Raw genomic sequence first — 12,411 nt, forward strand, 5'->3', positions numbered from 1 at the left:
ACCTCGGTCAGGGTGGCCTGATGAAACTGGGAGGAAATGGTGTCCTCGTCAACTGGGCTTGGCACTGTACTCTGGCCCTTTTCGGGTGGCTTCCTGAAACCCCTCTTGAAGCAAGACTTTTTCAGTTTTGCAGAGGCCTCCTAAGACAGACAGATGGGTCAAGGTTTGTCCGAAGCTAATGGACATGCAGCCACGTACAGTGATGTCTCGCTAGGGGGCGCTGTGGGGCCCCAAAGAGGCAAAGGCCTGCTTGAGCTGCAGGCGAAGGGGGAGGCATCTGCTCTCACTCCTGCCCATCGCCTTGACACTCCAGCCCAGACATAACAGAGTTTGCCTCACCCCAGGGCAAGCAGGGCCTGTTCACGACAGCTGGGGACACAGGCCTGTATTGGGTCCGCACCGTTGGCTTTCAGTTGCCCTCACTGGTACTGGCTGGGCAGTTTCCAGGCATCCAGCAGGTGGCACTGCCATCAAGGTTAGGGGCAAGCCAGCGGGTTCTTTGTGCCTCCCAGCTGTCCTGGCTAAGGCTCAGCTCTACCCAAGCACTTAGGACAGAGGCTGGGCAGGCTCCTTCCTGCAGCCCCGCTCTTGGGGTGCTGGGTCCTTCAGCTCTAATAGGCAAGGGGGTGGGGGGGGGTGGGCAAACTGTCCCTGCCTCCCCCAGCTCCCTGGGGCTGCCCGGGGTGAAGGTGACAGGTGGGGGAGGCAGGTGGAGAATTGGGCCGGTGAGCTCATGGCAAAGGCGCCCAGCGGGGTGGGGGTGGGTACCCTGGCTTATAAAGCCCCTGAGGCCCTGTGGCTTGCAGAGGCTGGTTATAGACGGCACCATGGAGGGCTCTGAGGAGGGCTCTGAGGCGGTGAAGAGGGCCACAGCGCTTATCGAGGAGCGGCTGGCACAGGAGGAGGAGAATGAGGTACGGGCACAGGTGTGGGGACCCAAGGGGTTCTAAGGAGATCCAGCTCTACTGTCAAGGGCCACCACATCTGTAGTGGGAAGGAGGGCAGGTGTCCCCAGCGGCCCAATGGCTCCACTCCAGCCTCAGTGGGCTCCTGGTGGAGGAGGTTGCTAGCCGTGGGTGACTGAGGCTTCAACCCCAAGAACTGAGAGACCGCAGGGTGGGCGAGCCACGCGGGGTTCCCGAGACCCTGCCACACACCTAGGCCTCGAGGAGGTGGTCCGGGCTGCACAGAGCGGGACAGCTGAGATGCTGTCTGGGAATGTGGGAGTGTGGGGCCCGGAGATCTCCCACAGCTGCTGGGTGGGAGGCTGGAGTGGGAGAGACTCCAGCGTTTGGTCCCTACAGAATAGAGACTGGGAGCAGATCGAGGAAGGGTGCTGGGAAAGGCAGCACGGGTTTTCCCAGGAGTACCAGCCCCACCTGGGGAGGCCTGTGGAGCATGTGGCTCTGGGCAATTCCATTTTCTCTGGGATAAAGAAGTTGGGGGGGGGGCAGGGAGGAGGGTGCAGGCTTGTCTCCTCTTCATTCCATTTAAAGTAATTCTCGACTTAAGAGTGCTCTGCCAAGTGCCAGGTGCTGGGAGGAATAAGAGAATCAGTGAGGCCAGCCCCTGCCTCCTTACCAAGCCCACATTCATTTTAGCCAACATCCATCAGGCGCACAGTCCACTAAGAAACAGGCAGTTAGGGCGCCTGAGTGGCTCATGTTGCTTAGGTGTCCGACTTGATCCCAGCTCGGGTCTTGATTTCAGGGGTGTGAGTTCAAGCCCCATGTTGAGCTCCACGCTGGGCAGGGAGCCTACTTTAAAAAAAAGAAACAGGCAGAGTATAGACACGGTGAAATAGGGGTGTTCAGTCAGAAGTGAAAGAGCACAAAAGGTGGGTGAGTCGTTCTGACCATGGGTGCTCAAGAACTCTTAGGGGCAGGATGGCATTTGAGTGGGGCCTTCAAGGCTCATGAGCAGAGATCAGGAGGGGAGGAAATTCAGGCTTAGGAAAAGACAGGCACTGAAGCTCAGGTGAGTGACAGTGGGACTGTCCTGAGAAAGTCTGGTAGTAGGAAGGGGTTAAGGCTGGGCACAAACCAGAGGGGGCCCTGGGCAAGATATTTATTCTTTGGGCAGTGGGGAGCCACTAAGTGTTGCTGAGGGAGGGCAAGTGGCACCATCTGACCTATTTTAGGAAGGCAGCTCTGACAGCCTGAGAAGGACATGTTGGAGGGGAAAGACTGGCCCTAACAGTAATGGGAGGGAGGAGACCAATCAGTTCAGAGGTAGGCTTGGTTCAAAATAGGAGCGACTGAAGGGGGGTGAGGAAGAGGGAAGGACCAGGACTCTGCTGGAAGAAGAGATGAGACGAGGGGCAAGGGTGGCAAGTTTGTGGGGGAAGGGCTTGGGCTAAACCCGCTGCCGAGTCCTGGCTGGGGCACCCCTGGATCTCCAGGAATGCCGCTTCTCCCCCGGCGCCAGGCAGGTGAGTCATGCCATTTCTGGAGGGCTGCCGCTGGACACAGAGACCTTCAGCAAGGGGACACGGAGCAGCCTTCGTCCATTCATTCACCCAACAAATATAGCAGCAGGCTGTCAGGACACTGGGTACCCACAGAGCCCGCCTTCCCACCAAGTGCCTCCTATGTGCCAGGCACCATGCTGAGCACTGTCCAGGCTTTCTTTCATTTGATCTGTAAAACCATCTATGAAGTAAGGTAGGAGTTTGTTCTGTTGTATTTCACCAACCAGCATCCAATTCAATAAACATTTACTGAGCACTTACTGTATGTCAGCCCACAAAGACATCTGAAGCAAGGGACTGTAGAGTCGGGGTAAGGCAAGGGTGAGCATAGGAGTCCGTTGTTGTTCCCGCCAGGCCCCAGCCCAGCAAGGTCCTCAGAGGGGAGCCTCTGTGCAGTCTGCACCCCTTTCTTGGCGTGGGAGAAGAAGGAGAGCCCGGGAGGCTGCGGCTGGGGCTCTGTTGTGGGAAGCATATCGGGTCAGGTCATCACTGAGGACTTCAGGGTGGACAGGACTTCAGGGTGGACAGAGTTGCTGAGCCCACCTGTCATCATCCACTTGCTTATTCATTCATTTATCCTCCAAACATTCACTGAGTACCTGCTATATGCTAGGCCCTGTCACAGGGACTAGGGTTACCAAGATGATTCAGACCCAAGCCCACCCTCTTGACGGTGGGACCCGGCCAGACCCCACCAGTAGTAGCCACAGCCCGAGGTCATCCCTCGTTCCTGGAAGAAGATGCAGTGTTTCACGGGAGGCCGGCGCCGGGACACCTCAAACTATGTAAAGCCAACGCGGAAAAGAGAAGCCAGGGGGCACCAGGACCTCCCCAATGAAGAGCTGGGAAATCAGCGCCCAAAACCGCTCTTGAGGAGTACAATACCGGAGCTCAGTGGCAAATGCAAAAGGCAGCTGAGAGCTCTGTGAGGGTGGCCATTCCTCCCCATCTGGACTCAGCATCCTCCAACCTGGGCGAATGTTCCCGGCACACAGCCCTTCAGAGATAGCGGTACAGCACTTCACAAAAAGTGGTTTCCTTGAAAAGAGGAGGAGGCCATGAGGAAGTGGTCCAGGCAAGTCAATGATACAAATGGTGAGGAGACTTGGCAGGAGTTTCACCCCTATAATTACAATGCGAATAAGGTTAATGCTAAGAGTCCCTTTAAAGTGAAAGCTAGTGAGAAGTGAAAGTGTAACTCCCATCCCTCAGACTCCCTGAGAACAGCAGGTTTCCAGCTCCAGGATATCATGAAGTGGTAAAATCTGAGAAAAAAAAAAAAAAAAAAGTTGGTATCTAACAGAGAGTTGCCAAAATTTTTTATTGGTATGTGAATCTATTTAAAAAATAACTATCAACTCTTACCACAATTATTTCATCAATGTGAAAATTTTAATTTTTTAATGTTTATTTTTAAGAGAGAGAGAGCGAGCGCCTGTGGGGGAGGGGCAGATGGAGCCGGGTACAGAGGATCTGAAGCGGGCTCTGTGCTGGCAGCAGAGAGCCCCAGGTGGGGCTTGAACTCAAGAACCATGAGATCACCACCTGAGCTAAAGTCAGACGCTCAATCAACTGAGCCACCCAGGCACCCAAAGTGAATTTTTAATGCCAGCAAAGTAAAATCACCATCACTCGGTGCTTTAAAAAGTGAATATATTTAATTTCATGAAAACTCATTCCAGTAACCCTTAAACTTGTTTTGCTGAGGACCCACAACCATCAATAGACAGGTGTTTGAGCTGAGGTTGGGGTCAGGGTTGGGTTGGGGAATTATGGGGAGCCCTGCTCTGGCCTGCGGCTCTCCAGTCAGGAGTGGGGCATGGAAGGGATCTGGGGTCACACAGGAGGAGGTCCGTAGGGTGCCCTTGGAGTGGGTTGGGAGAGAGGCTCTCTGCCTCCCTGGCCTGCTGAGGGCAGGTCCTGGAGCATGTCCTCTCCTTGGCTCACCAGAAACTCCTAGGAAAGGCCCAGCAGAAGCTGCCCATGGACATGCTGGTGTTGGAGGATGAGAAGCACCACGGGGCTCCGAGTCTGGCCTTACAAAAGGTTAAGGTAAGTGTCAGGAGAACCCAACCTCTGTGCTTAGGGGACAGGACAGGCAGTTAGGGCTTTGCTGCTCCTAGTGTGGTATGAGAACCAGCATCTCAGCACCCCTGGGAGCGTGTTAGCAATGAAGAATCTTAGCCCCACCCCAGACCTGGTGAGTCAGAATCTGCATGTGTACAAGATCCCAGGGAATTTATTTTGGAAGCCCCAAGTTATTGAGTGGCCCTACCGCAGGCACCATGCAGGTGTTAAGGGGCTCAGGGAGACTGCGTGTGCAGATTGGAAAGATCTCCGTGCTCGTAAGAGAAAAACAGTTTCCCAAGCACTATTGTGGAGGATGATCCCATAGGATGCTTGTCTGAAAGACATCAACCAAGCCACACTAGAATTTACCTCTGGGAGAGAAGGGCTTTCTCTTCATACCTCTTATGTTTCTGTATTTCTTTTTAATATTAATCATGTATTACTTTTATCATAACACACACACACACACACACACACACACACACACATGAAACTGCATGGAAGGAAAGCTGAGGATTCATACTCCGCTCAGAAGGCCTGGGCTAAGGATTGCCTTTGAGATTCTCTCATCCTACCCTTCACCTACGTGAAGCCTTGAAGCTGGTAGCTCTTACGCAGTCCCCTCAAGTCTCCCCTTGTCCCCTGATCTGAGCCATCTGTGTCCCTGTCTCATCTGCTTCTTCTAGTCCTGGATTCTTTCTCCCTTGAGAAGCTCTCCCTATCCTCCTCCCCCAGCTCAGCTCAGGGTCCCCAAGCCCCCAGCATGGGGGTTGATGAACCCCCCTCCATGCAGGGTCAAGAGCGTGTGCGCAAGACATCACTAGACCTTCGGCGGGAGATCATCGATGTGGGTGGGATCCAGAACCTCATCGAGCTGCGGAAAAAACGCAAGCAGAAAAAGCGGGAAGCACTGACTGCCCCCCAGGAGCCACCTCCAGAGCCTGAGGAGATCGTAAGGGTCCTGGGGCGGGGGAAACACCTGTGTTGTCAGGGGCGGGGTGGGGGTGGGCAGGGGGCCTCTGATCACTACAGAGCAGCCCTCCATGACTAGATTCATGCCTTCCAGACTGGACCTGTGGACGAAGAGACATTCCTGAAAGCAGCAGTGGAGGGGAAAATGAAGGTCATTGAGAAATTCCTGGCCGATGGGGGTTCCCCGGACACCTGTGATCAGGTGATAGTCCTGCACCTGTGCCTGCCTCCCTTTCAGAGTTGCCACCCCCACCCCTCCCACTTGTGGACCTGTTTGAGAACAGGCATTGGGTGTCCTTTAGAAAGGGGTCTTTAGAAGATTTGGGATGTCCTCTTGCCCGTGCGGGAACTTATCTAAATCTTTAGGCCCTTTTCAAGTTGAACCACCTCCAAGGAAACAAATGTCAGGTGGTCCTTTAGGGAAGAAAGAGGAATAGAGTTAAATTTAAAAAGACAAAACGAAGAATTTGAGGCTCAAATCCCATCTGTACGGGACCTTAGCTATGAGACCATTGCTAGGTTCATTACCTCTCCATGCCTAAGTTTCCTTCCCTATAAAATGGCCTATTTCCCTCAGAGCATGTCATGGGGATCAAACAGAATATTAATGCCTTAATAAGTCATTATTGAATGAAGGAAAAAACTATAAAGCACATACTAGGAAATGATATTATTTTTGTGTTGCATTATATAATATGCTTCCCTTTAAAAATTATTTTTATTTTATTGTGGAATACATATAGCATGAAATGGCCATTTTAATTTTTTTTAATGTTTATTTTTGAGAGAGAGACAGAGCGTGCGCAGGGGAAGGGCAGAGAGAGAGAGGGAGACACAGAATCTGAAGTAGGCTACAGACTCGGAGCTGTCAGCACAGAGCCCGACACAGGGCTCGAACTCACAAGATGTGAGATCATGACCTGAGCCGAAGTCAGACGCTTAACTGACTGAGTCACCCAAGCGCCCCCATTTTAGCCATTTTAAGTGCACAATTCAGGGGCATTAATTACATCCACCATGTTGTGCAATCATCACAACAATTTTCAAAACATTTCCATCATCCATCACACTTCGTTTTGTTTTCCCTGAAAACTGCCTCTTTCACACTTGGTACGGTGCTCTTTCACACTCATATCCCAGGATTAAGCAAATTTATGGTCACTCCCTTCAGCCTGTATCATTGTGGGCTTAGACTGCATGGCCTTTCCATTCTTTAGACTCTGGAATCTGAATCCTCTCGGTCTATCCAAGCACCTCCTGTCCCTGAGCACTGTACCAGGTGCTGGGGTGGGGGGAGGGGGGTGTGCAAAAAAGGGAAGACCAGGGCTGAGGGTAGAGGGAGACTGGTGTATAGCCAGATCTTTAGACTATGGAAAGATATGCCCCATGGCTTGAGTGTTTCAAAAGATCAAAGCAAACTGTTGAAACTCGTTCCTTCTTTGGATCAGTCATTTGTGTGCACCTGCTCATTCTGGCCCTGGGCTAGGCACTGAGGAGAAGCAGAGTCTAGTAAGGCTTGGCTTGCCTTTCAACACCCTCTCACCATGGAAGGTTCTCTGGGTCACCCAAGGCACAGCTCTGGCCCAGAGGTTTCAAGATGATGGCACTTGAGTTGCCTTGCCTCTTGAAGGAGTAGCAAGAATTCATCAAGCACTCACAGGAAGTGAGGGCAAAATAGGCATTCCTGGCAGAGGGAACAGCCTGTGCCAAGGCCCAGCGTGACATGCTTGGGAGAGGGCACATTGAGAAGGTCAGAGTTCCCAGGGCATTAGAGGGCTCCGCAGCTGGTCTAGATAGAACATGAAAGAGCTGGCAGGACATGGAAGATAGGGGGACCGAGCATAGGGGTCAGAATCGAACTGGGTTAAGTCCTGGGTCTTAGCCTGGGGCCAGAGATCAGGCCCTGACAGTCTCTCTGGGGACAGTTCCGCCGGACAGCATTGCATCGAGCTTCCCTGGAAGGCCACATGGAGATCCTGGAGAAGCTTCTGGAGAGTGGGGCTACTGTGGACTTCCAGGATCGGGTGAGCTATAGAGCAGGTATTGGGCGGGAGGTAGGAGGTAGGCCCAGCACCAACAGACCCCCTCTTCCCGTAAACGTGTGCCAACCTGGAAGACACTCTTGCTTCCTCAGGGGCCAGGCCTCATCTCTAGCAGATTGTATGACCTGGGGCCGCCCTTCGTTAATTTGGCATGGACCTGAGGGTTCTCCTGCTCTGCTTGGTCCATAGCCCAGGCATAGGCATGCCCCAGCCCCCTCCCTGCCCTCTTTCCCTCGATTCCTCCCACCCTCTTGGCTGGGGTCCTTTCCGCTAGGCTCCTTTCTTCCCTAAAGCCCCATCTTTCCCTTCTAGCTGGACTGCACGGCCATGCATTGGGCCTGCCGTGGGGGCCACTTGGAGGTGGTAAAACTCCTGCAAAGCCGAGGAGGAGACACCAACATAAGAGATAAGGTGGGGCAATAATGCTCACAGATATTAGGGTAGCTGGAGGGGGAGGGCAAGAAGCAGAGAACAGAAAAGCCCAGTAGGGCAGGAGGGTAGTGAGCTAGTCTGGTTTCTAGAGTGGCTGCAGAGCCCAGGGAGGGGTCCTTGCCATCAACTGTAGGTCCTTGGGGACCACCATCTGGGGATGGGAGCAGAAGGGCAGGAGAGAAGAGAAGAAATCCACTATCGGGGGGCTTTGGGATCACTCAAAAGATGCAGGGTGTGTTCATCCACGCAATTCTTTATCATCCTTTATTTATCTGTCCATCCATCCATTCATTTATTCATCTGTTCACCCACCATTTTTCTGTTTATTCATTCCTTTGTGTATAGCCTTGAACAAGTGACAGATAGGTTCAAGACAGCCTCTGAGCCTATGTTATTATCTGTCAAATGTTTTACAAAATTATTATATAATTAGACGTGAAAGTGTATGTAAATTATTTATTCAGCATAAGGCTGATGTTTTGTAAGCTTCTGCCATGCCTAATACATGGTCATCCCTCAGTAAATGGCATCTAGTATAATTATTTATTTTTTTTAACAATTTGGAGCGTTTTTTTTTTTTTTTAAGTTTATTTATTTTGAGAGAGAGAGAGCCAGGAAGGGGCAGAGAGAGAGAGGGAGAGAGAGATTCCCAAGCAGACTCCACACCATCAGGACAGAGCCCAACGCAGGGCTCCATCCCACAAACCGTGAGATCATGACCTGAGCTGAAATCAAGAGTCAGATGCTCAACCTACTGAGCCACCCAGGTGACCCTAAGATTTTTTTAAAGTAATCTCTGTACTCAACATTGGGCTCAAACCTACAACCCCGAGATCAGGAGTTGCATGCTCTACCGACTGAGCCACCCAGGTACCCCACATCTATTATAATTATTAAAAGAAGGGCAGAGGAGTAAGCAGTTGCTCACAGCTGGGTGAGAGAGGAACCATAGAAGGCTTCCCAGAGAAGACGGCATGAAATACTTCAGAGTTAAACCATTGGATAAGATGGTGGAAACTGTAGCATTCCCAGCCCCTCCAGGGCTCAGGCCTTGACACTACGACTCAGGGAAGGGACTAGGCTAGAATTAGGACAGCCTCCCTTCCCGGAGACACCACAGTCCAGGCTCCTTCAGCTAGCAGTTCCTGTTTCCTCCCCACCCAGCTGCTGAGTACCCCCCTGCATGTGGCAGTCCGGACGGGGCAGGTGGAGATTGTGCAGCACTTTCTGTCCCTGGGCATGGACATCAATGCCAAAGACAGAGTGAGTGTCCAGCTTCCCTTCTGCTCAGCCACCCCAAGGGGGTGCAGGCAGCCTGAGGGCTCCCACACGCCCCCATGGGCCATACTGAGTATCACACTGGCTCTAGGAAGGGGACAGTGCCCTGCACGATGCTGTGAGGCTCAACCGCTACAAAATCATCAAATTGCTGCTTCTGCATGGGGCTGACATGATGACCAAGAACCTGGTAAGTTCATTCCTTCCCAGATTCAGTAATCAGTGTGCACGACTCCCCCAGGCTCTGTGCCAAGAACTTGGAGGAAATACAGAGCCAAGCAAGACTCAGCCTGCCCTTGGAGCACCCTCACAGTGGAAGGTCTCTTTGGGCCCCTGGAGATTTGGGGACCACCCACCTTCCCAACTCGCTCTTATGCTTGTCTCTGTCTAGAGTGCAAGTGCAGAGAAACGGCCAGGAGGGGCAGTAAGAGGACTTTCCAAAGCCCCCTCCCAAAAGATGCAAGGAAGTCCTAATGTCCAGGCCCAGGGAGGCCAAAATCATGGAGGGACAGAGCTAGAAGGAACCTAACTAAGCACTTGGTTGGCGCAACCACTGCTAGCACACTGTGTTGGCCTGGCGGGCCTGGAGTTCTCCGAGGGTCCTATGTCCCCTAGCCCAAGCTCTTCTTTGGGGCCCAGTGCAATAGCAAAAGAGGGGGGAATGGGAAGGTCCCCCTGCCTCAAGAAAGGCTAAGGAGATAATGGGAAAGTCAGGACGATGTGGGGAGGAAGTAGATGAGGGCTTCTCAACCACAACATTATTGGTAAGTGGGGCTGGATAATTCCTTGTTGTGGGGACTGTCCTGCGTATTGGAGGCTTTTAAAGCAGCATCCCTGACCTCTGTGCACCATATGCCAGTAGTTTCCGCTCCCCTGATGGTGACAACCAAAGCCACCTCTAGACACTGCCAAGTGCGTCCAGTTGGAAGCCCTGGTTTAGATGAGGGCGCCTCCTGGTACAAACTTCTGAACAGTGACGGCATCTCCTCTTGGTTCCCCCAGGCAGGAAAGACCCCCACGGACCTGGTGCAGCTGTGGCAGGCTGACACCCGGCAGGCTCTGGAGCACCCAGAGCCAGGGGCAGAGCAGAACGGGTTGGAGGGTCCTGCTGAGAGTGTGCAGGAGACCCCCCAGCCTGTGCCAGCCCAGTGAACACCTGCCCCTGGCACCCGGGCTGTCCCTTGGGTACAGCCAGAGGATCACAGTAATGGCCCCCAGAGCTGACAACCCTGCCATTCTTCTGCATACCACCCGGGCACCCACAAGCTACCGCAATTAAAAAAAAAAAAAAAAAAAAAGTCGTTTTTGCTATTTGTGATGTTTGTTTCTATTTGTGTCCGAAATGTTTAGGAATGAAGGAAAACTTTGGAGCAAGGGCAGGCTCGGGGAAGAGGGGAACTTAGAACCTTTCCGCCCCGGCCCTGTTGCTTTTCCTACAGGGGTGTCTTCTTGATTCTTTCCTGCCAGCCCTCCTCCCACATCCCCAGCACGGACCAGCTTCCCCGCGCACCCATCCCACCCCTCCCCCGCTCCGTACCGGTGACCGCGTCCTATGGGGCTATGTGGCCAGCACAGCCTTGTCACGTGGCAGCCCGCACAGGAGGAGCTTGGCGGGGTTCAGGGGCTCGGAGAGCAGCGCCTCGCTGCTGCAGTTTCTCCCCAGCTGCGCCTCCCGCAGGGCCGGGCCTGCTCAGCCAATCAGCTGGCTTTGGGGCTGGGGATTGTGGGAGGAGGGCCCAGGCCCCGCTGGAGAAGCCGTTTAGGGTCGGTACCCCAGAAACCCGCCCTGTGGCCAGAGGGACGCTGGGTTGTGGCATTTCTCCAGCTGCTCCCTACAGGGAGAGAACCCATGGGGCCTAAAGTCTTGACCTCTGACCCTGGGGACGCCCAGCCCAGGCCTGCCCCAGCACCAACAGTCAGGGGGCAGCAAATTTTTAACTAGACACACTGATCATTAACAGGGTAGGAAGGAGTCCAAACTCAGCCTCGCGCAGGGGCAGAGACCAGCTGGGCTTCAGGCCTCTTGCAGAGATGCTGGGCCGTGGAGTCTGGTCTTCCCTGAGGCAGGGGCTGAGCAGGGGCTTGTCCAGGAAGGTGGGGGGCTGGGCCTCAGGAGAGGGAAGGAAGATGGACATTGCAGGCATCTACCCCCCTGTGACTACCCCCTTCACTGCCACCGCGGAGGTAGACTATGGGAAACTGGAGGAGAATCTGCACAAATTGGGTGCCTTCCCCTTCCGAGGTAAGTGGGGCCTGTCCTCTGGGGGACTTGGGGGGAGATGTGGATGACCCCAATCTCCTCAGCCAGTGAGCTACTCAGAGACAGTTGGGTACCCCGGTGGTCCTTTATGGGAAAGGAGCAGGGGGCACTGGTCTGGAGTCAAGAGACAGGCCAGAAGCTCCTTGCTGCTTTGCAACCTTGACTGAATCTCACTGCCAAAGTGCCTTCTTAGCGCAGCATGATTGTGGGGATCAAACTAGATAATGGGTATAAAAGTCCTTGTCAACCAAACACTGTGCAGTTGGGAAGGCAACTGGGGGTGTCACGTGGCAACTCAGCCAGTGGGTTCGTCCCCCTAAAAGCCGTGTTAGCCCACTCTCTTCTGGGCCAAGCCTCCCTTGGCAGAATTCCTGTTCTGGATCCTCTGACTCATGTCTCTCTTTACACGTGGATCTCCCCTCTTTGAGGCCTGGGACCAGACGTCTGTGACAGTCAACACACGACACAGCCACAGGCACAATAAATGAAGGAAAGAAGAAGTGGTCAGTTCCTCCCATCCTGCTCTGCCCACCCTCATCTATCACCCATGACGAGTCCCTGAGACAGTCATCTCATTAGCCCCATTTCACAGATGGGAAGCTGGGGCTCAGAATGACACAATCACTTGCCCAAGTTCCCCAGGTCTGACTGCAGGACCATACTTGGTTTCACTCCACTGCACTAACCACTGAATCACTAGACCAGACTGTTTCAACAAATAAAGTATGGTTGGCACCAGCTTTGGGAATGGAGAGGTTCTGACTGAGGCAGGGCAAGGGGGAAGGGAGTCTAGATTTAAATCACGGCTCTGCCACTGACTTAGCTTTGAGATAATCTTTCTAAACCCCACTCTCCCCATCTGACACGGGAGTAATAAGGTGTACATC

General features: G+C 53.3%; 2 protein-coding genes across 6 annotated transcripts in view; both read left to right on the forward strand.

The window, feature by feature from the left end:
* The first annotated feature begins 718 nt into the window (after window positions 1–718).
* ANKRD2 (ankyrin repeat domain 2) lies at window positions 719–10,416 on the forward strand. Its single transcript, XM_047825838.1, is given in 10 exon segments — window positions 719–811; window positions 813–914; window positions 4,421–4,522; window positions 5,334–5,492; window positions 5,607–5,714; window positions 7,438–7,536; window positions 7,867–7,965; window positions 9,151–9,249; window positions 9,356–9,454; window positions 10,267–10,416. Coding segments are annotated over 10 exon segments (1,095 nt in total). The 5' UTR covers window positions 719–733.
* Window positions 10,417–10,926: 510 nt separating this feature from the next.
* HOGA1 (4-hydroxy-2-oxoglutarate aldolase 1) overlaps window positions 10,927–12,411 on the forward strand; it is a 36,977-nt gene continuing 35,492 nt past the window's right edge. For all 5 annotated transcript variants that reach the window (XM_047825836.1, XM_047825833.1, XM_047825834.1 and 2 more), the window contains exon 1: window positions 10,927–11,506. In XM_047825836.1, coding sequence (XP_047681792.1) covers window positions 11,296–11,506 — 211 coding nt within the window. In that variant the 5' untranslated portion in view covers window positions 10,927–11,295. The remainder of the gene's footprint in view (window positions 11,507–12,411) is intronic.

The sequence above is a fragment of the Prionailurus viverrinus genome, chromosome D2 (assembly GCF_022837055.1).
Source record: "Prionailurus viverrinus isolate Anna chromosome D2, UM_Priviv_1.0, whole genome shotgun sequence".
Classification (NCBI taxonomy): Eukaryota; Metazoa; Chordata; class Mammalia; order Carnivora; family Felidae; genus Prionailurus; species Prionailurus viverrinus.